This window comes from Tachypleus tridentatus, chromosome 6, assembly GCF_004210375.1.
Source record: "Tachypleus tridentatus isolate NWPU-2018 chromosome 6, ASM421037v1, whole genome shotgun sequence".
Taxonomy (NCBI): domain Eukaryota; kingdom Metazoa; phylum Arthropoda; class Merostomata; order Xiphosura; family Limulidae; genus Tachypleus; species Tachypleus tridentatus.
In genome coordinates this window covers 67,654,845-67,681,677 of record NC_134830.1, presented here as the reverse complement: position 1 = coordinate 67,681,677, position 26,833 = coordinate 67,654,845, and the positions used below count along the sequence as shown (strand labels likewise).

At 32.5% G+C, this 26,833-nt stretch overlaps 2 protein-coding genes across 7 annotated transcripts in view; one reads left to right on the top strand and one right to left on the bottom strand.

Moving 5' to 3' along the window:
* The window catches only part of LOC143252734 (integrin alpha-PS1-like), a 156,252-nt gene extending 149,146 nt beyond the window's left edge, over nucleotides 1-7,106 (bottom strand). For 2 of the 6 annotated variants that reach the window (XM_076505322.1, XM_076505323.1), the window contains exon 1: nucleotides 6,875-7,080. In XM_076505322.1, the coding sequence (XP_076361437.1) occupies nucleotides 6,875-7,062 (188 nt within the window). In that variant the 5' untranslated portion in view covers nucleotides 7,063-7,080. Of the gene's footprint in view, nucleotides 1-6,874 lie in introns of all 6 variants that reach the window. The other 4 variants (XM_076505325.1, XM_076505324.1, XM_076505327.1 and 1 more) reach the window with 4 other exon arrangements.
* Nucleotides 7,107-7,516: 410 nt separating this feature from the next.
* Blos1 (biogenesis of lysosome-related organelles complex 1 subunit 1) lies at nucleotides 7,517-26,487 on the top strand. The gene is made up of 5 exons (XM_076505328.1): nucleotides 7,517-7,703; nucleotides 21,025-21,097; nucleotides 22,650-22,782; nucleotides 23,663-23,747; nucleotides 26,140-26,487. Exons 1-5 carry the CDS (start codon nucleotides 7,643-7,645, stop codon nucleotides 26,157-26,159), a joined length of 372 nt encoding a protein of 123 aa, XP_076361443.1. The 5' UTR covers nucleotides 7,517-7,642; the 3' UTR covers nucleotides 26,160-26,487.
* The last annotated feature ends 346 nt before the right edge of the window (nucleotides 26,488-26,833 follow it).

Here is a 26,833-nt window from a genome sequence, read left to right as displayed (position 1 = left end):
TAGTTTGTATAGCACACGTTTCAAAACAAAGTAACGGTAAATTCTGATTAAGGTCCGCATTGTTATTCACTAATTCTCTCTTCACACACAGAAGTTCTGGAATGTACAATTACACTAAGTGTATTCCTACACCCTCCTCACATCAAGATGTTTACCTTATGCATGGGTGCTGGAAATCCATCTGTCTGATGTCACAATTGTTTTTGGGGGACGGACTAAACTAACCTTGACAACATTAGTACAAATAAGACAACCCCTCTTCACTATGTCCCCCTTCTTCGAAGGTAGATTTTAAATAGATAACCGATAAGACAGTTCGAGTTTGATAGTCGTTTCAATTTTCACCGCTTAATGCTGGGAATAAGGATATAAATTAGCAATGAGGTTTGTGCAAAGTACGTGAAGGCGGCACAAAACGAAAGTGGCGATCCCACGTAGCACGGATGCCTTTGCATCAAATAAATATATCGCACGATACGGCACAAAATGGTTGAATAGGGCGGCCCACGCCCCCTTTTTATAGCATTACTTTCTAAGCCAAATAGAATTCAATATTTTCGTAATACACTAGACAAACGTATGAATAAATATTTCGGGAATTGGTACTACATTGATAAAGTATTGTGTGAACAAGATAAACAAAACAGCGTTCTCTTTACCAATAGGTTTAGATGTGTGAAATCTTATTTAAAGAGTTTTATTTTTACGGTTTTTACGTGGATATGCATAAGAAAAATCTTAAGTAATTAGTTTTAATCTTATATAAAACCAAAATGAAGTACTACTGTTTTTGAATAACATTAAGTCATTCAGAGATAATTACATATTTATGCATAAAACCTTTGAGTATTCCTTTTTATTTCTTGCATTCAAATAAGTTTAAAATACTCCAAAATACAGTCATATCTAATTTATTGCTATAGCTAAGTTAAGACTGATCATCTGGCTCTATACAATTTAATCTGTGATGTTCGTTTAGTTACACCGTATTTCAATTTCATTCCATAACTGATGTTGCCTATAAAATACGAATCTAAGAACCATTTTCAAGAGTATCCATTGCAAGTACTATCTTCGTCACACTCAGTAGTAGGGATACACTGACCAGTGCCATGGCCTTACACCACTTTCTCCCATCACTGATGCTGTTCTGCGCAATATTCTTTTCAAAGATTATCGGTGTGTAATTTCCAATGCAGGTCAATGTTGTCCACCTCCTCTTCACGTACTTTCTAAAACATATTGACTGTACGCGGATGAATACATCGAGGGCCCCGCTCCAGCAATACAAAGGTACAGAAATCAATGGGAGGTCTTTGTGAATACTACATTAAGAATTCTCGTTTGTACTCTTACCTTACAGTGTAGCTGACATGAACTTAGACGTGTGACACCCAGGCCACACAGATGTATTTATTTAGGCATGGTGGTGCAAACTTATCACCCTCATAGCGTGCAGATATCACTGACATTTATCTTCACTATAAGTGTTTAATTGATCATTATAGCTATAACCTATAACAACCATAATAACTATGACCCGTATCAACCACAAATCCTTTGACGAAGTTTTCATTGGATTTTTGAAATTTGTTTATCGTCTGCAGGACTATAATAAACTGTTGCAGTCACACAAGTAGACACATGGTTTGTCCAATGTAACGACATGCTTCATTATGCCAAATTTCAGGTACTAAAAATCATTATTATATAACTTTTGTAAAATTCACATGAATTATATACTCCAACATTACAAGGAAGATTTCTAGTTGAGGTACAATGAACCATGTGTTATTTGGTTACATCCCGCGACACATTTATCATTCTTCATTATCTACGATGTTCATTCTGTAGCCTATTTTTTCATCTGCTGCCTAATTCTTCCCCTTTACTATGTCTTTAAAAGTCAACAGTACAGACATCTCTTTTTTGCAACTTTTGTGCCTTACATGCTTTTATAATCGCACTACAATAGAAATTCGCGTCGGAAAGTCTTGTTTGGATCCACGATGGCAATTTCGGATGTCATGACAACTGTAACGTCTAGAGTTCAGAAATTTTATCCTCAGTTATCACAGACCAGCGGAATAACGAAGTACAAAATGGCTAGATAAGCAGTTTATCGTATATTTTAAACAACGTTAAAGTGCACATATTTATAGGTATGAAAGTTTATGGGAGAAATAGTCTTCTCTCTCTCTCCTTGTTACCAGATATAGGAATTTTAAACATGGTGTGTAATTTTTCTAATATTTTCTAGGAATGTGCAGTGACACAGACAATCCACACACTAACTCTTTAAAATACCAAACCAACGAATGCATCACAAGTTCGCATGCTCTTCGCGAGCACATGATTGTCATTTTTGATACTCAAGACCGACTCGTGTTGATTTCGACTGATGACGCCTTTCGCAGTACAACTTTCATTTTTATGTTGATTTGGTAATTCGCGAAAAAGTGTTTCCTATGCGACATAAAGACTTTGCACTGTTCTATTCAGAATACAAACTTTCTGCAACGCGCTTTATATTTCTTTGTGAAACCGACTTTTAACAATAAAATTACATTATAATTGTATTTGATTTTTTCGGAATAAAACGAACAAAAAACTTATCCACCCTATTTAACTTTTTACAAAATATAATGGTTTTCTATCTAAAAATTTAACGAATCCACTGATTACATACATACAAGTGATTTTTTAAATTAGTTTTTTGGCAACAGAACAGGTTTGTGGGTATAATCACTATACTTTTACCCTCCGAGCTTTTCTACATTGCTTACGGTTATTTTGTTTTAAAACACGTACTTAATGAAACACTGTCCACAGTAAAATAAAATTCTATCTGGTAATCTAAATGGTAAACGTACAAGAGACTTCCACTACATTTTGTTTATCCATCAACTAACCAGAATTGGTACAGCATCATCTTATTCAGCTTGAGTACGGTATAAGTGTTGTAATTAGTCCATAAATGACTAAACGAAAAATATAAATATAGGATCTAAAGCGTAAAATAATTCACACCAAAAATTACTAATCTTAAAAAAATTATACACTTTTCCTTGAGTTCACAGTAATTGTGTCTCCAAGAATAGAAATAAAATTACTCTCGGCAGGGTGTATTGCAAAACAAGTAACCCAACAGATAAAGGTTTTTTTTGTTAACTGAACCAACCTACGAGTTAGCAAAGATAATCGACTGTCACTCAGACTGTGGCACAGAGAACTCCTACGGAAAGAATTTCGTTCGCACCCAGCTATTTTGCGTGCGAAACAAGTTGTTAAGGGTTGGTGAAACCCAGAAATAACGAACCAGTAGGTCGACTTGTAGGTTTGCTCTAAATAGGTACTTATTTTGACTGGAAATTAATATAGTTTATTAATATTTTAATATTAAAACATGATTAATATATTATTTGAGACAATTATAATAAAAATTGTATTACAAACTTACCACGTTAATTTCATTTAATAGCATGTTAACTCTTTCTAGGAGTTGTAATTTCCATATCTACACACAGAAAGAACAAAGTAAAATAACCTTTGTGGAAATATATTTATGAATGTGACCAAAAGTTATTCTGGTAATGTGAAATCATGGGTTTTTAAAAATTACTCGGAGAAGCATGCATCTAGATTTTTCAAAAACAAAACAAAATACAATGGTACCGTGTATAATTAAGAATGTTATTTTAAATAATTTCTGTTAAATTACCCAAGTGAAGGGTTGGTTGGCAGTGCTTAAATGACTGGTTTGGTTTGTTTTGAATTTCGCGCAAAGCTACTCGAGGGCTATCTGCACTAGCCGTCCCTAATTTAGTAGTGCAAGACTAGAGGGAAAGCAGCTAGTCGTAATCACTCACCGCCAACTCTTAAGCTACTCTTTTACCCATGAATAGTGGGATTGGCCGTAACCGTATAACACCCCCACGGCTGAAAGGGCGAGCATGTTTGGTATGACAACGCGCTTAAATGAGGTGGTTAAATTTTAAAGTCCTGTAATTCAGGTAAAACAATATCAAACATAATACATATCACTGTTCCAATGCGTTTATATTCTACGAAAACATAACTCCCGAATATAAAACACGTTATTTATCAAACTTTGACTACAGAAAAATAACTAACATTTTTCACAAGAATAACTAATCCGGTAGATCACGACAAACAAATTTGCGATACTTGGATTTCAATTAAGTGTACAACTGACCTGTTTGTTTTTCACTGCACTTACGAGTTTGAATTGTCTAATTAATTCATGGAAACTTCTTTCCAACAACAGTTTGTTAACTGGAAAAACAAATTTGACAAGCCCCTTTCCCCTCTTCCTTTGTAATCATGCACTCACACTGCGACTTCTCTTTAACAAAAATGAATGAAGTGGAGCCTTTATAGAGTTTGCTGCTTACTGAAATGAAACATTAAACTAGTTCAATGAAAGCTTTCAGCAGTTACAGGAACATCCTTACCTTCGGCGTGACAAGCCTCCTTTTTGAACTGAGATCCCCTCTCGTCGTGATAAGAGTGACAAAGAGAAGGACTAAACAATCTTAAAACTATGTGCGGTTTAAGGTAAAGGTATAACAGATTTTTCTGCACCTTACAGACCAAAACAAATAGCTCTCATGAACGTGTACATAACAAAAAATGCAAGCACTCAACGACAGCTTCATATTAACTTATTAAAACTCAAGTCAGTCAAGTTAGCTTGCTACCTATCGATGTGTTTTTCTGAAAGAAAATCTATTCTAAGATATCAAGCTAAATAAGAATAAATACTTTGAGAGTTGTTGATTTTGAAATACTTTTCAAACAGAAAAATCTAAATTTGTAAAATCGATTGTTTTAATTGTACTTAACTTTCTATCAATTCACACCATGCATAAGAAATAACACCCTGCTATTAATTGTGACACCACTAGAAATAAAAATATTAAAATTACTGTATTAGTTTTATTTTCGAGTTAATTTAGTGCATAAAAATTTAAATGGGTAAACTGTTAATTCAGTTTCTCTAAGTAAATTAAAACAATCTTATAATGTACTCTATATTTGTATTATTTCTTACCGATTATGCCATGATAAAAGCAAGTTTCAGGCACAGATAGAGCTATTACACAATCTAAATTGATCTACACAAATTAGTGGCGTTAAAAGTGTACGACGAAAATATTTCTCTAGAGCATCCTTTAAAAACTTTCCTCAACACACAATTAATAATCAAGTATATATATACAAAAAATCTTTATGTAATATACAATTAAAAAGTACATATGATGAATTAATGTTTTAAAAAAAACACACAAGTTGAGGGTTTGATAAAATTTATGAATATTACTACTTTTATCAAAATTGTGGAAAACAAAAAAGGCTACAATAAACAGAACCATAAGCATAGCTGTTATATAGAGTTAAAAACCCTAAACAAATATATTGGCTCATAGAAATCAAATAAATTCTTCAACCCCTTTTTTCCCGATACAGATCATTCATCAGCTTGACAAACCAAGACAAGTAAAGTCTGCCTTCATTTAATTCAATATGGGTTACGTTATCGCTAGTAAAAACTTCTACTGGCATTTTCAAGGTAACTTCTAACTCTCGAAGGTCATTTTTAACGAAGCTCGTTTGACACAATCGGACTGTGCACGCCCAGAATGTGCAAACATTGTTCAATTACGAATTTAAAGCAATTTCATACTTTTGGTGTTTGGAATAGGAAGCTGTTAACTCGATGAAGGAAATTATTTGGAAGGACACGGGCCACATACAAAATAGAAAGAGTTACACGTACGAACACAAACCAATCCTGACGTTCTCAAATATCCGCACTATCTGAAAAGAATAATTTGGAATCTTAGAAATAATACATTACAAAAGTAAATTTTTGTTTATCATTGCTTTTTCTTATTGTTCACAAGTAACAATTTAGAAAAACGTAGTTTCTATTTGTGATACACTTAACAGTTACAAACCAAATTTTGCAATTAAACCCAAAGAAAACTTCCGAATTTTGTTATATTCCTAAGAAAGTCCTTGTTTGTGGCGTTTTTTTTTTCTCTTACAGCAAAGCCACATCGGGCTATCTGCTGTGTCCATCGAGGGAAATCGAACCCCTGATTTTAGCGTTGTAAATCCGTAGACTTACCGCTGTACCAACGAGGGACCCTTTGTTTTTGATTCTCTGTATGTCAGTTTTAAAATGATGGATTAGGTACACAGTTTTGAGTTTTACCATCGCATTAATGTCTTATATCCAATTTCACTAGTAGTCAAATACGCATATACCACTAACATAAACATTACAGAATTCAGACGGTCTTATCTACATTACTTTAATCTTCTTACTGTGTAGTATTAGATTCTCTTACACGTTATTATGTCCCATGTGATTATTATACCATGATACTAGAGGCATTTACGTTAAATTCCTTTGGAGACTACAAAGCTTTGCTTTTAATTTAACTTTGCCAGTTTACCAAATAATATATACGTGCATACATCAAAAACGATGCGAGTTAACTTAATATTGTCAACAGTGACTGAAACATATGCAAATATTATTTTTGGTTTGGTTTGATCGATATTTACTTAAAATGCCGGTGCGTGTGTGTGTGTGTGTGTGTATATAGTGTACAAGACATTTTTACATAACCACCCCACTAACACGCAAAAATGTGTTTAGAATAAATGGTAGTAACTATATTTTGCACATCAGTTCTTTGCTTCTGACGTGTTGAGTTACACTGATGAGTATAAACATGCAAGAAAACTTATTTCCTTTTTATATGATGCCATCTGATTATCTTTACTAACAGTGGGAAAAATAATGTAATGAAATATTTTAAAATAACATAAATTCACTTACACGGGATAAAAATCGGTGTCTTTATCACCACCAGGACCAAGGTGTTCAGCTACTGAAAACCCAAAATATGAGCCCTTGGCACCTTGTTTAATCAAAGGCAATCGTATTTCCAAGTTAAACCCATGCACTGTTAAATGTACCAATATTAAGAAGTATAAGATCGAAGTACAAGCCGCTATCTTTCCCATGTCTGTTAACACACCAACGCTGTCTCTACCCGCAGACCACACGAGTATCAATGCAATGAAATATTTATCCACTCCAGAAAACTCGTCACGTGCTACTCTCGCTACCACATAGACCTAGATACTGATGCAAGCGCCCTCAGTGCTCCATCAAGTATATAGATTTCTGAGAAAAGTAAATTTTTATAGTTAAAACATCAACAACTAAAACTTATATTTTAAAGATCAGTCGTTATGTTATGAGAATAGTATAAGAACCATTTAACAGACAGAGTTGGATTAAGCTATGTTCTTAAATTAATATGATTCTATAAATGTGATAAGCATAGAACGTAAATTGTGTAAAGATTTTCACTTCCAAGTTAAAACGACAACAAAAGTTAAGCCTAATTTGTTTTCTATTATACTTATCTTACCTTATAAAAAAGTTGGCGATTAAATCCAAGGAACGTTTGTCATATTATTTAAACTCACTAGTTACAACTGTAATTAAGATTGGGCTTTGCCAAGGCTATTACGTTCACGTTAGTTAGTATTTGACTGAAATTTGTAATAGTTAGTGACATTGATACAGTTAATTACGATGCTCTCCAGTTTAGTCAAAGACCATCAGCAACGTCAACAAGTTCGCAGAGAAGAGCAAGGTAAGCTTAGTATTACGTTTTTAGTTTGAATGAAAAGTTCTATTCGATTAATTTCACTTTAACATTTTAGTCCTATACTTATTAATTTTGCATATGTAATTTTACTTGTCGTAGACCTAGTCTCACTTTTAATTTAAGACTAACGTATAAATCAACATTATTTTACTTTATGTTTTTCCTTCTTATTGATTATCATTATAGGTATAATTACAAGTCTGATGATAAGAAAGTAAAGTATTTTTTTATGCATTCCATAGTTCTTTTAACTGAAAGCTGGTGTACAGGCGTTTTTTAAATATTGGTCATCTCTTCTTGTACCAAAAATTGCAGGATTTTAAAATTAAACTTTAGATTTGAAAGATGGATAAAAGTAATTTTATTGTATATATTTGCTTTTAGTTTGGCAAAATGACAATAAATAAACAATATCTCTTATCTGCCTCAAGAGAAAAGGCTGTACAACTTATTTAAATAATCCACCTACTGATAATGTAATTTCCCATCTTATCAGTGTAGAAATATATGATTATAATTTTATTTCTCAAATGAATTAAGAATACACATGGAGCACATCTTTCCCAAGATCCTTTAATGTGATCTTTAGGTTTACTCATGTTTATTTCTTCCAAAAAAAATGTGTAAATTGAACAGACATTCAAGAAATACTATGTTGCACTTACAAAAACACACACTTAGGGACAGAAAAGTCTCAATGTCCTGCTGTAGTCCAGAACAAAATATGGACAATGTCTCGCCAGGTTTTGGAAAAAAAGGAGAGTGTCTCACCCAAATATTTTTTATATTGTCTACTTTTTTGTTTATTTTTATTACTTTTTTTTAAAACATCCAGAAAATTTGTTTGTTTGCAGTTTTAGATTTGTTTGTTTTAAAGTGAAAACTTATTTATGTCAGGAAAATTACTTTGAAAGAGTGTTTGTTTCAAAGGGAGAATTTAATTTAGTAGGTAATTTGGTAATTATAGCCTTATATTTCAAAATGAGCAATTACACATTGTGGCAAAAAATTAAGCATGTTTTTGCATAAAATTGGTGTCTCATTAGCAGATGCTTCAGATGTGGACTGTGAACAAAGAATGATTTATACTTTTGTGTCTCATTAGAAATAAATAGTTCTATATCAATAACACAATTGTTGAACACATTTTTCAGTCAAATACAAGAGACTAAAATTTTCAAAAAATGATTGGAATATATAAAAGGCATATTTATACAAAAAAACATTATCTGAACACAAAACAAAAAAAAACTTGATTCAATGCATGTAAAGAAAAACTTAGAGGAATTGCCCACATTTGAAACATCTCTCAAAAAACATTTTGAGTATTTATAAATTTTGGTGGTCAACTTGTATTGATTACTATTCAAGGTTTATATTTTTTCACAATGTATGCATCTTATGCTTTATAAAAGTAATGCCAAATCATTCCAAAACTTTGTATTTATGAATAGGAGCACAACATCAAAAGTCAGTTTGTTTTAAAGTGAAAGCTGGTGATTATGGAGGCGAGACATCATCCTGGATCTGTCCAAAACATATTCAAGAGCTTTATTTTTTAAATTAAAATTAAATATATTTAGTATCTATTTTACATTCTTTTTAAAACAGGGTGTAGGTAAATCATTTTTTAAACAATCCATAGTGTTCTCGCAGCTTGCTGGTAGATAATGGCCTTGCTGATTATGTGATATGTCAGATGCTTGCTTTAGCAATTTAAATGAAAATATGTCATTTTCTGGTTAGCCATTAAGATGAGTAAAAGCATAAATTTCTGTTTTTTAAAAGTGGCAGTGGGTGCATTATTGCTATAGACTGTTTTTTTATGAGGTGTTAAGAAACATCTTTTACTGGTTTGAATGTAGCAATTGTAAGATAATATGGCTCTTGTTAGGAAAACTATGGCTGCTAACAACTGTAGGCTGACTGAAGATAAAAAGTAAAGACAAATGAACATGTTTATCGAGTGCAACAAATCCAAAATGATTTCCATTTGATTGGTTTATGCAACACTGGTTAGGATTTGATTATCTCCAAATGCATTTCATAAAAACATTTGAAAAAGTTATGCTGCAGCTGATAGGAACTTGACACCTACTCATTTCAGATATTGTAGGAGAGCAAAGCCTTAATGATGCTTGAAACGTGAACTGTGAACAAAGAATGATTTATACTTTTGAGATGTTTTCTTAATAAGTCACAGTTCATATTCTTATTTACTAGTGGAAGGATAAAAGTATGGAGGTAACCATGTGAGGAACTTAACCTTGTTTGTGATGTTTTATTATTCCTAAAATTTTGAAGGCTAGGTAATGGTGTGTGAAATGCTTTTTTGGGAGTGGTTTGGTCCCCACATAGTGTTTTTCTTAGAGGAGTGAACAGTATCCCAAATAGTGTACTTAGCTATTGTCTTCATTTATCCCAGTCCTCAGAATTAGGACATTTAGGTGTACAGCAGTAAGCAGTAACATGCTACCTTAAGTGCATTAGTCAAGGCAAATTTCATCATTCTTCTTTGAAAGATTCTTTTACTCAAAGATGAAATCAATACATGAGCAAAGTACAAAACAAGCGTACTCACAAAGTGAAAAATCGTACTGGGTTTTATTCCAATTAAATATTTTTGGGTGAAATAGTAAAATTATAAGAAGTTTTTCTAGTTAAAACTGAAGCTTAAAGTTTATTTTCCACCCATATGATGTTGTTTTTACAGAAAGCTGAGAACAAAAGTGAATAGGAAAAAACAAGTAATTTTTTAATGCTATAAAAATTCATTAAAAGACTCCTGACAACACTGTGTCTAACCATTGATATTCCTTATTCATCAATTAATTTAAAACTGAACCTGTCTTTTCTGTTCTCATTTTTACTTTTTATACCAAAACTTACAATAACCAAAAACAAACCTGCACGTGGTTTGACAGTGTGTGTTAGTTCTGGCTTCCAATCAAATTTGAATTCAAACAAAGGTTTTATTAATCAAACTAATACAATGTGAAAATTAATGAGCAGGGAAGTGTCAGTATTTTAAGCAGTCCATGCAAAACATTAAAATACCCCTCCCTTAGAACTTACAAATGGAAGCTGGATTTCAATGTTATTTACCTCCTCCTTCTTTTCTTTTCTTTTTTTTTTTCTTGGCCTTTCCACAGTATACAGTGTAAATCTTTATGGTGAAATCATGTGAGTAGATTGTCATGATTGTGAGAAATAAATGTCAAACGGACAATTTATATGTTGTGTGTTAAACTAAAGGGGAAAATTTCAGTATTTTTATTTTTAATCTTTTTATGAAAAATTTTACACTGCTGTCATACTTGACATTTATCAAAAAATGCCACAACTGTTCTAGTAACTTATCACTAATTTCAAAGTCTGTGCCCATCTTAGAATTCTGCATTTTAATCTTGGTGAACAGATACTCTTCCAAGATAATGACACAGCAATCCTCTTAACTTATGAAAACTCTTTGAGGTGGATTCCTGTATGTGGTGAGAGGACCTCCCAGAGGAGGTAAACTGAAAGTACAGAACCTTCATTGTCCCAGTACAGACAAGTGGGATCTACCCACTTGTTTACTCTGCATGGCAACCTGTGAAGGAGAGGAGAGGATCCTGGGGGTTCAGAAGCCCAACTCTAACACACCACTTTGTCCTTGAATTCCTGTAGACAAGTGGCCTTGGGGTGGTCCCTCCAGGGTCAGTCGACTGGCCCATTTGGTCTAAGGTTAACTGAATACCAGTGTTGGACATTTTCAATGGATGTTGTATATGATACTGGTGTTCTGGTATAGTGCTCATGAAGCCCTGGCATTGTAGTGCATCCCCTCTTAGGGTTCCATGTTGGGTGTGGTTAGTGGACACTGAATCGTAGCATCTTTCTTATGGATACCCCAATTTATGAAAAAAATTAAAAAAAAATGTTATTGGAAAATGACCACACATGGATGACTCTGTTGTACAGTCAACATTGCAGTCAAATTCTACATTTTGATTTTTGACTATCCATTCCTTATCCTTAGAAATCCCCTTTTTTATTCAAAAGAGATTAGAGGGGCTTGCTGGCTCTCCTAAGTCAGTAAAGAAGTACTCTGGAGACATTTTGATGGAAATATCTTCACCATAACATACCAAACACCTCTTGAAATTGAAGACCATTAGGAATATACCCATAGAGGTTACTCCCCATGCAACTTTGAATACATCCAGAGGAGTAATAGTTGAGAGGGATTTAAAGAACATTCCTGATTTGGAAATATTCTCTGGTTTCTCCAGCCAAGGCATTTTTTGGTACTTCAAATCTCCACTCAAATACAGAATTAGGTGCCTACTAATGTTCTGATATTGATGTTTACATTACCATGTCACCCTGCTACAGTCAAGGCTGGTTATCTTAACTGTAAGGTACAACCATACATTCCCAACCCTCTCAGATGTTTCCAGTGTCAACAGTTGAGTCACTCAAAAACCTTATGTCATGATTCTTTAACATGTTTGTTGTGGTAACAAAGACCACAATGCTTATGAGTGCAAACTGAAACCACACTGTGTTAACTTTAGTGGTCCACACCTCTCTTACTCTATTTCTTGCTTTAAATAGGTGGAGGAGAAAGAGATGCAACACTTGAAGACTATAAATAATATCTCCAACCCAGAGGATCTGAAAGGATTGTCTTAAACTCCATCTCTGACATATGCTGTTGCACTCCATTCAGCTGCTACAGTGGGAGTGCAAACAGATTTCTTCATGCCTCCAGCAGAATTGCTTGCAAAACATCTGTAGAATCTTATGCCCTCCATGATTAAAAGAGTTGATGAATCTACATCTACTTACACCTCTGTCCTTGCCACTGCTTCCAGTGACTGCCCGGTTCCACTTCCTTTCATTTCGGGTGCAGGTATTTCCTCAGGTCCCTTCTCTTCTGCAACTCCAAAAAGTAAAATGACTATTCAATCATGTCTTCAGTTGCTGGAACCTTTGTTCACAGACGGAGATCTGCCTAGTCATCCCAGGGCAGAATTCATGGAGGTTGATAGACCTTTGTTTAATAAAGAAAAAAAAAAACATAGCCAAAACCAGAAGGGCTCCCTGTCACATCCTCCTCTGTGTAAATAAAAATGGCCACTTTGATCCAGTGGAACTATCATGGTTTTCGTTCAAATATAGATGGCATTAAGGATTTGATTCTTACCATCCCATGTGTCTCTCCTTACAGGAAACATTTCTGAAACCTGCCAATACAGACATCCTTTGGCAGTCTTCTTTTTACAGAAATGATAGGTTGTCTGATGGATGAGTTCATGGTGGGGTAGCACTGTTGGTTGATCAGCATGTGCCACCCTGTCTTTGCCACTTGATACACCCTTGGAGTTTGTAGCCATCCATGCTTTCTTGGGTTGTACCATCACTATTTGTTTTCTCTTGGTGACTCCTTAAGAGACCCATGATCAGTCAAACCTTGATGCCATCAATAAGCAGTTACCATCTCTCTTTTAAATCCTGGGGTATTTTAAGGGATTTTAATGGACATAGTCCCCTCTAGGGTGGTGATGATGTTGATGGGAGGGGTCTTTCTATAGGGCATATGCTCTTGGATCACAACCTATCTCTCTTCAATATTGGTTCTTATACTTATTTTCATGCATCTAGTCAGTCTTTTACTGCTCTTGATCTTTCTATCTGCTTCCATTCACTTTTCTTGGAGGATTGACAATAACCCATGGGACAATGATCATTTTCCAATCATTTTGAGAAAGACTGGCCATGGTGGATGCCACTCAACCCACATGCTTTGATGGAAATTGGACCAGGCCAACTGGCCCTCTTTCACTTCTCTCTGAGAAATTGATCCTGTCACTGTTTGTAAACCATTGATAGTCAACTGACTGTATTATCCAGGTAACTGCTCAGTGTATTCTTAAAACCTTGATATGTTTCTCAGTTTTCTCATCCTTGGTGGAATCCTGCCTGTCACATGGTGAGGAAGGCCCAAAAATGGGTCTGGGATACCTTTCGTAGGTATCCCACACTTTCAAATCGCATTGCATTTTAGTAGTATCATGTATGTGCTCAGCAAGTCAGATGTCAAATCCAGAAGTAATCTTGGATTAAATACACCCCTTAATATCTCTTCTACCACCAGTTCCAAAGTTATATGGGACAAGATTTGAAAGATTAATGGGTGGTATACTTTTTCCTCCCTTTCAATCTTGCTTTCTGATGGCCAGGAAGTTGTTGATGCCTAGAGCATTGCCAGTATTCTCAGCGTAAGCTTTTGTCGTTTATCTAGCACTTCTGCTTTGTTCCCCAACTTTTCAGCTACCAAGACACAGGTAGAACTTGGAGTCCCTCAGGTCTGTGTCTTGAATGTTACATTTTCATTATAAAGATTAATGCCATCAGTGCACAACTCTCCCTACAGTTGCAAACAATCTCTACTTTAATGACTTCCACATTTTATGTTATTGAGCATGAGGTTTATTGAATGGCAGCTACAGATTGCCCTCGTTGCTTTCTGAAGTGGACTACAGCAAACAGTTTTACCTTTTCTCGCTCCAAAACCATTTGCATGCACTTCTGCCATGAATGGGATATTCACCCAGATCCTGAAATCTGTCTCAGAGAAGTTGTGCTTCCTGTGTTCCCCAAGGCAAAGTTTGCATGGCTTATTTTTATCATAAGCTGACCTGTGTTCCACACATCAAGCAGCTACGTATAAAGTGTACAAGGGCACTGAACATCCCCCATGTCCTCTCTTCCACCTCTTGGGGAGTAGATCAATATTCTGTCTTAAAGATCTATTGTGTCCTTGTTTGATTAAAACTGGAATATAAGTCTCTGGCTTCTGGCTGTATCAGGATCTCAGCCTAGAAGATGTTGGACCCTGTTCATCATCAGGGTCTTCAGCTCTGCACAGAGGCCTTCCACACTTCTCCAATCCAGAGTTTGTACACTGAGTTTTATGAACCTTCTCTATACCTTTGCTGTTTGTCTTTACTGTATTCTTCAAAATTTCAACCTTTACCACAGCATCCCACCTGGGTTTGTGCTTTCCTTCCTCAGTGGGCCATCCTTTTGGCCTTTGTATCCAGACACTGTTGGATGAACTGGGTCTGTCCTTGGATAACATAGCTGTATCTACTGATCAGGCCATCCCACCATGGCTAATTATCATTCCCAAATGTGGCCTTTCTTTGAGTCATCTGAGAAAAGCAGATACTCCTAATTGGAAGTATCATCTTCTATTTGCCAAACATATATTAAACCATCCTTCCATTTCCATTTATACAGGTGGTTTGAAATCAGGTAACTCTGTAGGCTCTTCCATGGTTTCTTGTGATTCAGTTTTGCCCACAGTATCCTCTCTACAGCTTCTGTGTTTACTGCTGAATTGTCTGTCATTTCTCTTGCCCTGGATCACATAGAAGCTATGCAGTACAAGAACTGTACTGTTTATACTGACTCGCTTAGCTCTCTATTGGCCCTGGAGTTGCTTCATGTTAGTTTTCAGCCTGTTCTCATTCATATTCAAAACCATTTGGCCTATTTTTCTCTATCATCTACTTATCTCCAGTTTTTCTAGATACCAGGAATGAGCTCGCTGATATCGCAACTAAGTCTGTCTGCTTTAGTATTATCACCAAAGTGCCTGTTCCATACATGGACTATGGTCCAGTATTCAAGGCTCAGCTCCATGCAAGTTGACAGTCAACTTGGAGTGGACAGCATGATACCAAGCTTTTCAAGATCAAACCTTCTCTTGCTCTTTGGCTGTCTTGCTTCCTAAAGGATCGGAAAGAGGAAGCTGTTCTGGCTAGGCTACGCACTGGTCACAGTTTTTTAACTCATCGCTTTCTTTTATCTGGTACTGATGCATCGGTGTGTTGTCTGTGTAACATTCAGGTCACAATAGCCCACATTTTACTGTCATGCCATCGTTACAATCGAGAGTGACAGCACCATTTTAAGCATACTTTTACCACAGGTTCACCCTTGACATTGGTGACACAGTCCACCTCAGTTGAATTTTTAAATTTTTAAGGGCCATTGGTCTTTTTAACTCTATTTGAATTGACTTGATTTTGATTTGAAAATTGGACTATGTTTTGTTTTATCATGATTCCTTTTTACATATTTTAATGATTTTACTTTTTTATCTTTTTACCAGGTGTTTGGTACAGATAGCCCAGTTGCTTTGCTCTAATAAATGCTAAACAACCAACCACTAGTGAGAAATTGATTATTTAGACTGAAAAGTAACATTGCTGATCATTCTTTTCCCGAACAATAACTGGACCTCAATACTGTTGAGCATTAGTTGAATGTACTAGAAAATCACATTTACCACTTAAATTTCTTTATCAACTTTCAGGAACCTGTTTAGTTAATATATTTCAGTATATGGGCTATTGTCAACTAAGACCTTTTCATATTATTGTGGAATTTGACGTGCCATTCAACCATTTATTAAGTGGGGAGTTGTAATAAAGTGGTCTGACACTTAAATGGAAAGTATCACATATGGTAAATGTTTTTAGTTTTGGTTTTTGACATAATGAATTGTTGAATGTTCATTTTTAATTGTTCTCTGAAAAAAAAATATATTTTGATCTTTAGTATGGACTTGTATTTAGCTAAACCATTTAGCCTTTCTATTGTTGTTTTCTCTGAAAACATACCTGGAGCTATTATTAGACACCAGGAAAGTCACTTAACTACTTCAGTTAATTATAGCTTATTTTCACAGGTAGTTTGTTTTTTTTGCACTTTCTACACTAATTTTGTTTATTAATCCTGGAATACTCAGTCATCAGGATAACTTTAAATACAGTGTTTTTAGATTCTCTCTCTGTTCTGAAGTGCTGTTTTGAAATCATTTTGAAAGCCATTTTTAATGCTTTCTTGTGAGAAAGGATAGTATAACATGTATTTGTATAATCCTGAGGGTGCAGTTCCTATAAAATGCTGGATTTTACTTTCACTAAATGACAGCTTACTTTAGTTACACTTTTTCAGAATAGCACATGAGTAATTTAACTGAAATTGAAAGTTATCACTGGTTCTAGGCATATTACTTTAACAGAAACTGTCTTCATAAGTTTCTCTGCAGAAAATAAACATGAGCATTTCTGATATCAAAATCACAACATGCCAAATGTTCTTTTCTGTTTCCATTACACTGGTACCTCATTAAATTATTTCTGAAACTTGACAATATTCGATGTCACCTAGGATACCATCATCTTAAAAAAAAAAAAAAAGCCATGCATGTATCTACATATGTATATACACATAATATATATTGGTTGTGCAAGAAAATTTTTTTTCTAAAACCATAATGAAAATCTTAGAATAAATAATTAATTACCAGCAATCCAAATGATTTAAATTATTTTTAATTCATTAACAGCAGTTAAATTAATTGGGTTGGAGATTACTAGATTCTCTATAGATTTTTTCATTTATAAAGATTGGTTCTAATCATTAAGAATTTCTTAGGTTTCAAGACTTTTCTGAAAAATAACTCTTTACTGAGTTTCTTCTAAGGTTTGGAGTAAATCTCATGTGGACTAAGAGCTTATTACTGTTACTCATTTGTTATTAATAGGATTTAAGAAAATATTCTTCAGAAATTTCTTTGTTTGGGATTTTTTTTTAGTGCCTTTGCCACGTTTCCTTCATCGGTAATGGTTTCTTTTAAAATCTTTCAAAGGCCTATTATTATTATATTCATTCTCTTATTGAACATCCTATAAATATAAAATCTTTAATATTAATTATTGTTATGGTAGACCTTTAAGTCAAGAAAGTATTTTAATACTTCTGGCCCTTAATGATAGCCTTTTTATGTCTCTTTTGTTTATTTCTGTAAATCTCAACATCATCTACTTTGTAAGTGAATTTCATGTTTTTTTTATAAACTAAGTATGTTTCTTAAGTTAGAAGCTTAATTCAGCTATTTTGATTAAAGTTTTTGGTTAGAATGTAAACACTTGAAAGCTATGTATTTCTTTACAGCTAGCTTGATCAAACAAATAAAACCAAAGAATTTTTAACATCTAGATTATTCAATCAAACTTTTTTTTTGTCAAAATGCCTTAAAGTTTTGTAAGGTTTTTAAGGAGTAAAACAAATTGTTTTCTGGTAGAACTGGTTTAAGTTTTGGAAAAAAACCAAAAGTTAATATTATTACTAGTTTTCAAGTACAGCTGAATATCTAACCACATCCTTCTCAGTGCTAATATAAAAGCCTAAAATAGCACCTTCTTTATCAAGGTCTTTCATGTTCTGTGTGAGAAAACAGTTTCTCAACACCTCAAGAGTATAGACTAATTCTGTTAATATTGCTAAAATTAGTCTCTTGTAATAAGTATTAGACTAAAAAATACTGCCAAGTGACAGTGAATAAATTCTTAAATTTACTTGACTCCTGTCAAAACTTAGAATATCCAGTCTAATATTTCTAGTAGTTTTTATCCTCTCACTTGGTTAATCTGTTCAATAAATAAAGTCATTTCAACTTATGTTTTAAGTTACATAAGCCCAGTATTATTTCATTACTTTTATTTTTTCTTACTTCACATCCATAAACCTTCTTTGTAATTAAAAAAATTCTTTGACTTTGATAATAAAATTTGTACATATATAATTAGCCTCACTTTACTTCCTAAAATCTGCATAAAAAGTGTATCACAAGTGACATTAAAACTTGTTTTTCCATGTACATTTTTATCAACTTTGATTTGTTATGATTAAAACGTACATGTGTTCCAGGTAAAGAAATATCAAAACTTGATATTTGCAGTGCACTCCACAAGCAAACATGTTACTTCGTTACCATAAAAAGTCATGTGGGTTGTAACTGTTTAACATGTCTCGCATTTCCAGATTTTTGAACTTAATGTTCCAAGAAATTAGATTATCTTAGTGTAGAAATATGGCAGTGTATCTACACTGTGTATGTTGGTACATCATGTCTGACTCATACTTCTGTATGAATAATTATTAAATAGAAGAGAGCAAGAAGTGGAGGAGAATAAATGAAAAATACATTTTTCTGTGCTCATGATACATGTGTATTATATAATTTTTCACTAATTTAATGTAAATAGAAATGGATAACTTAAGTGATTACTAATGTTTCATAGTTATCTGTTACCAACATGTAAAATATTCAGACTTGAGTGAAGTAAAATGTACTGTGAATAAACTGCATTGATGAAAAGTACAGATAAAACAAGTAGATGTGTAAAGAACACACCAGACAATAAAACACATTTTAAAATGTAAATGATAAACAATGGAACCACCACACAAACATTTGACACATGCATGCATAGTAACAAACATTAAATCTTGAATGTTTCAGAATATACATATTCCATCTTCAGTAAGCTATATTTAACAAGGTAAGATATTAGGTTTAAAAAAAAAAAAAACTCTAATGTTCCACCATTTTGAAAGAAGCAATTTAAATACAGACTAAAAGGGTTTAGAAATAACCAAGAAAGAAAAGGAAGGTACAACAACTATAACAATATTATACAAGTTATTCAAAATGGACTTAATTGTAGTGATGTTTGGAGTTTGTAATAGATAAGCTTTCTTTAATTACAAGTTCAATATTGAATGATCCAGATGAGATGACTTGGAAATTTTTAATCAAGACAGGATGGTTGATTTTTACTGTCTTTCCACTTGGCAGAACCTAAAGGATTTTATAATTGTTTATCACTTTATACTCCCATATGTTTGCAGGTGTAGTTTGGCATATAGTTTTGCCAGTGTAGGTGGCATCAAAGCCACCACATGTATCTTTACATAAAATTGAAATGTTCAGAAGTAGTTAATAAATATTTAGACCTGAATATATTTTGAATATTGAAAACTAGTGAAAATATCATTTGTAGTTTAATTTCAGGATAAACTTATAATTATTCTTAAAAAGGATGATAAGCCTTAATGGGTATTTGTATATAGTATATGGTTTCTTTTGGGGTTGAATTTTGTTAGAAAGGAACTTTCATATTAGGGGTTGAATAAAATGCAAGGGATAGCCATTCATAATTAGAATATTTGGTAAGTCGGTTATTTCAGTAAGGAGGAGGAGGTAATGAGAAGAGATGTTATATACTCTATTGAGAAGACTGTGTATGAGGTTACATTTAAAGGAGTCTGGAATAAAACTGTCAAAAAGACTATGTACACATGTGTATGTCTTCTTAAAATAAAGATATTGTAAAATGGTTATCTAACCTGCTGATTTGGATACCAAGGAAAAGCAACTTATATATATTTTTTTTCAATTTTAGAAGTAAATTTAATGTTAGGGTGTTTCAGATTCAAATAAACTAAGACCTGTTTAATGGTATTTGAGCTTAGAAAGAGTAAAAAGGTATTATCACCATATCTATTGTGTAAAGCCAGTCTGTACTCAGCAGGACAGGTATATAACCAAGAACTCTTAATAGTGACAAAGGAATATGTTTTGGAGAGTTAGCCCTAAAGGTGACCCCATCACCATGTAATGTGTTTGGTCATGTAGCTGACTGTTGAATGCGAAGTGATTATTCAAAAGAGCAAGTTTTAGTAATTCTTCAATCCTCGAATGCCTAAAGCTTTTATATGTTTACTTTTTGTTGGGGGGAGTTAAGATTATTGGTACTGTTTCCTTGAGTGAAATGTTAGCTAGTAAAGTGTCAGTGTTAAAACTAGAAAATATGTATTGATCAGCATTAGTAACCTTAGAAGTTTTCGTGGAAAGAAAAAGGAATCAAATTATAAGCTTTTGAAAGTAAGTGAACTTAGAATAAGAACAAAGGATTTAGCCAATTTTTTAAGTATGGGGACTGATGCTAGATGAAGTACATCTTAAGGGGATATTATTTTGATGGTCTTTTGATAAACTACCCATAAGACTTTGGTGGGAGACTGAGGGATAAATGTCAATTAGAAGTGGTGCTGACTGATAAATCTACCAGTAATGCAAGGGTTTTAAATGTTCTTATATTCACGATGATAATTATTAGTGATAGGACTATTCAATAAGCATTGAGGACTCATTTTGAAAACAGACCCTCCTGTTAGTCTGTAGATATTGTTACACTTGATTAGCCATACTGTACATAATGTTTGGTCTGGTGGTGTTTATTCTAAAGTGATTAAATCTTGTGCCAAGTACAAATGTCTTTGTTTCTTATTGGAAAGCGATACAGGTAAATAAAATGTCATATTTTAAGTTTTCTGTAATGAAAATGTTTAAACAGTGAATATTAATGTGTTTCAAATGTTAAATGTTTTTCTGTAGAAAAAAAAAGAAAAGAAGCAATAATTGCAGCAAATAATTTGACATCAGCTTTGGTGGATCATCTTAATGTTGGGTAAGTAATATATATACATGTACATTTTTCATATCACTGTTTATCAGTTTAACTGCAGTAATTCATCTATTAGCCATCCAGGTTAGATAACTTTAGAACGTGTTTTTGCACATAAAACATTAAGAAATAAGTAAAGCTATCAGTTTCATATAAGTCTTTGCAATCATTTGAAGAATTTGAATGTAAATGCTGTTAAACTTGGTATAAACAGTTAAACTTTCTGTAAATAAATTTGTAAGATTATTATGTACTTTTGTTGGGGAAAAAAAGTTTTGATATATATTATTTTTATTGCAAGTAAATATTTGTGGTTTGTTTTTCACCTACGGTCAGATGTACATGCACTGAATGAATGTTACTATAGTGTCATCTGTTTAAAAACAATTTTGCTGTTTTGTCAAAGAGCAGTATAATAAGAGTTGTATGCTGTATCAGTTGTAATCCATTTAAAGTTTACATTGATTCCAGTAGTCATGTAAAATGGTGTTTTGTATTTTTATCATCACAACTGTAAGAAGCCCAGATAAGCAAATATTGCAATTATTGAAATAAAACCTTGGATATTGAATAGGGTATTCAAAACTCAAACAATAATAATCTTGTGTACTTTTTAAATGAGTGAAACCTTAAATGATGAAACATTAATGCCTACCTGTAGTTCACACAGAAAAAGCTAAAGTACATCCCCATAATTAAAGTCTAATAGCATAAGATATATATCAGATGTGCAAATAACGTATATCACAAAAAAGTTTTTGATATTTGCTTATAATCATTTGAGTACGATAAGTAGATAATTAATTGCACGTAAGTTTCATGTTCATTTTGTTGTAATGCTAGAAAGACTGGCTGATCAGTAATATGTTCTTGGTTGAGTTGTCTAACACATCTTTAAGGTTGAGACTCTTGATAAACATAAACAAATCCAAATGTGTAGAATATAAATATAAGAATATAGTTCAGAGAATCATGTAAGTATGTGTGCTGAAAATGGATAAACTGTTATAGTACAGACAAAAATGTTTAGTCATTTCTTCATAATAAAAAAAAAGTGTAAAAAATAGTTATATATGAACAAAATGTTTTAAATATTTGTATATTTATGAGTTAGTAATTGTTATTGATGGGAATTTTAAATTAATATGTAATACATGAAACAGTTGTTTTTTGTTGTTTTCTTAGTGCATCACATAGAAGGTTAATGGTGTTCATAGTTTAAAGCTAGTATAAATTACTGGTGTAATTGCTTTCTTTTTAAAAGCTTCCTTCTCATATGCTAATTTGTGATTGAAGAGGGAGTAAAAAAATATTCACATCAATAAACACAGTAAGTATAAAATAAATATGGAAAAGGCTTAGATAAATATGTATATGAAGATTATAAGTACTGGGAAAGTTGTTTAACAATAATAAAAATGTATTGATTAATATTTTCATGTAGAACAGTTTTGAGACATAAAAAATCCTTAGTATTTAAACACTAACTGGGTTTGGACTGTTTTTATTTTATTTTTTTTTGCTGTTAATAGTATATTGTTATTTTTACTAAAAGAGTTGCTCAAGCCTATTTAAACCAGAAACGATTGGATGCCGAAGCAAAACAACTTCACATGAATGCTACCCAGTTTGCTAAACAGACAACACAGTGGCTTCAGCTTGTAGATAATTTTAATCAGTCATTAAAGGTAACATCACAGTAAATCTCTGTTGTGATTTTTTAGGAGTATTATTTTTATGTGAATATTAAATTGATATTTGTAATAATTAAATCATTATTGTAATGATTAATTTAAGAAATTGTAGCTAAACTTGGATAATAGTGTAACATTTTCCTTTGGAAAAAAGTTTAAACATTGATATTTGTAGTATAAAACTAGAGTATTAGACACATTTTGTGGCTGCAGTAGTTCTAATAGAACTAAATAAAATGTATTGGTAATGACAAGAGATGGTTAATAATGTGAAAAGTATTGTAGAAACAAGTTTTTCAAATTTTTCATATTTTTGTTGTTTTTCTTTGGTTTGCCTATTGTATAATTTTAAACTTCACAGAAACTTCATTTGACTTAGAACAACCTATATGTTTTATCAGTGTCACAGTATTTCTTGGCAGTCCCAGGCCCACATTACATACACATCATATCGTGCTAACCATTGACCCAAAAATGTAAACAGATCATTTGATTTGCCATTTACTTAGCTAAGGTAACCTTTAGAGGTGGCATGACCAACAGATAATAAACAATATGATATGGTGGTTAGTTGAAAATTTTGTGCTTGTAGTAAGATCAGGGTTTGTTAGGGTTGTTTTGTTTGTATTCTTTAGGGTTTGAATTCCATTATTTTAGCATTATATGCTTTAAAGCTTGCCTGTGAGGGACAGTTGGAGGTAGAGTAGGTGGTTGAAGTTGTATAAATCAAATATAATTTTATCATTGCTTCGAAGAAATTCGTGGTAAACTAATATTTTATTTATAATTGTTATTACTAGACAAAAACAAAGAATGAAGAAGGGGAAAGTAGCAAAAGTGTTATTATAAATATGCTGTGTCTTGTTTACTGTAGGAACTAGGTGATGTGGAGAACTGGGCCAAAAGCATGGAGGCTGATATGAGGACAATTTCTAGTGCTCTAGAATATGCTTATAAAGGTATTTTTTTGTTGTTTTTTTTTAAATAGGTACTGACTGAAACTTCTTCAAGTACTCTACAAAATTTGTGGTAGAGTAAAAAAATATTTTTGAGCTTTAAGAGATAAACAGTTATCTCCTGAAAATACACATGATAGGAAACAAAAGAAAATGCTAATAACAGTGATTTGAATCACTTGCATAAGTAAAAATTTTGAATTATTTAGTATAACCTACTAGCATTAGGGACACCTGGTGTTTCTTTTTCTGTTGAATAACCAGAAACAGTGCAACAAATTTATGTGATAAGGTCCTCAAGCATCACAATGTAAGACAATGACATTCATTGAAGTCTACTCTTTCATGTGTAAGTTTAGTTTGTTTTTCAGTATTAATTCCATGGAATAGGCAAATATAGTTTTTAATAAAGGTGAGAATGACAACTATGCCTGTGCTACTCTGGAAAGTTGTAAACCATTTAACTTTTTTTTTTATTGTTTCAATTTTGTGAATATCTGTAATTTTTTTAAGGAATAGAGGGAAATACCTAACTTTGTTGCTTATTGTACTGTTGGAATGTATTTATATAGGTTGTATATAATAATTATGAAAACTGATTAGCTTTGCACTCAAATTAAAGCTCATACAACACTGACTTTATTAGGACCATCTAATATTTTATTGGACTACCTTTCATCTTGGTAATAAATTGGACTCAATTTGCTTGAAGGCATTATAATGGCAAATCTAGCAGCCGAGTTCTTCCCTAAGTTGTTCATTTAGATTGAAATGACTGAAGTCTTGATCATAATATTTAAATGATATTTGAGTAATACAAAGACAATAAATTTTTACCTCATTAAATTGAAAGGTTCTTGGTTCATCAGGGTGAAAATTCAGCACTGTTCAAATGTACTCTGTATCCTGAATGTTATGCATTCGTTTAAATGAATTAAAGGACACAAGCTTATACTCGGAAAGAACCATTTTGCTGCTTTCACTGTTGAGCAATACAGCAGAAGTCAAACACTTTATGTTGTTTCTTCATAGTTTTACTGTACCATGAGAAAAGAAAGGATAGAAGGGAATCTGTTTGACTATATCATGTATTTGGTGACTACTTTTGTAATATTTTTTATGTATTTCTGTTGTTAGGTAAAAATAAAGATAGTTAAATTTTTGTTAAGGAACTGGACAGTTATGGTGCAGTCTTGCATTTTCATTCTATTTTATAAGCTTGTTCAATCTCTTTTCGCCTTGGCCAGTTACCATTAGCAGTAGCTCTCTAGTTTCAGTAATATTTGTTATTGTCTGAACAACTAGTCCAAGAAATCCAACAAGCAGATGATATATATGCATACTTGGAAGTATTAATGAATTTTGCAACAAATGAAAATATATCAAGTTATTTTTATTTTAAATCCATTCAGAAAAGAAAAATCAATAAGTGTGATCTTTTTTCTTATAATTACATTAAAGCTGTTTAAGGGAGGATAAATATTACATTATATACAAATTAATCTTCAGTCATGAATCAGAAATTTGTTGATTATAGTTTTGTATGAAGAAAACATGAGATAAGGATATAAATATATTTTATTATTGGATTACTTGATAAAAGCCTAATTTGTTGTAAAAAAAGGTTGACATCAAATGCATGGAACTGTATAGGAGTGTAGTTAATATGATACTAGAACAGTCCTAACTTTTAAATCTTCACTTATGTTCTAGCTTTAAGATAAGTCCCTTTCCAGGAGACCAGAATACTTTAATTTTTTGATATTAAGATATTTAAAAAGTATTATACATCATTATATGTGGAAGATTCATGTAATCCAGTAGTCTGCAATTCCTTTAAGAAAATGTACTAAAAATAAATATTGACTATATGAGAATGTATAGCTTTAAAGGCACCAGCTTAATAGGCTGATTTTCAACTTTGAAGGCAATTGACGTTAAAGGCTATTGTTAATAATTACTATGGTGTGAGACTCAAAATATGAAATAAAAAAATTTACCAATATTTTATAATTCAATTTCATGGGTCACTGAGAGAGTGTTATATTATTTCAATTTTTTATTTGGTGGTTAAAATAATTGTGAGCTACTAAAAATTTTAAATTATTTGGGACATGATAACAGTAATTTGTTTTTCAATATGAGTGCATTTTTTCATTGTCGTGTTCCCTTTGGCTTAACAGCAATATAGTGCTAAAACGCAGGATTTATACTTGCGTTAGGCATAGCGCAGGTAGTCCATTGTGTAGCTTTGCACTTAGCAACAATTTTGATGTTTACATACAGGTTGTAAATGCCTACATTAACTTTATAATATGTTTCATTATTCACATTGTATTGTGTTTACACTTTTTTTCCCCTTTTAATTATCAGCATATTCTATTTATTTTTATAGTTGGCCAGGAAGGATCATAAGAAGTATTCATGGGAACTTGCTTATTAGATACCCAGAGGCTTATAAACATTAATGTCTAAACTGTATGTAAAATAACCAATGTTTAAACTCCACATGAAGTGATGCAATATCTTACAAATATATTTTATTTCTGTGAAAAGTCATAAAAATATTTTTATTTTTCAGAGAAATTAATGTATGTATAACTTGTAATGATATCTGTCATGCATCCAAATATGTTCAAAAGACAGTAAATATTATCTGGAGATTGATTTGAGATTAATTGTGAAATTATGATTTTTGTGTCTGTAAAATAATTTTAAGTGTAATAAAAAAGTAAATACAAAATCCAATCTGTTATTCTATTCACCACTTTCACTGACTTATGCTGGTTTCAGGGAATTCCACATCTCATTATTAACCCTGGACAGTCAAAGGAACAAGATTAGCTTTCTTTTATTGTTGCACATAATATGCTCAGTGTTTTTATGAGTTTTGTTTTTTTCCTTTTTAGTGAACATATTTATTTGTATATGGTTTGATAAATACTTAGTGGTAATGTTACTATCTCATCTTATTCAACAAATAAAACCTTTATTTCTGTTATTTTATTTTTACTTAAAATAAGCCCATAAAAAGCCTTTAAAAATGCATATATTTGAAGATAAAACTATATTTTTAACCAAAAATATTG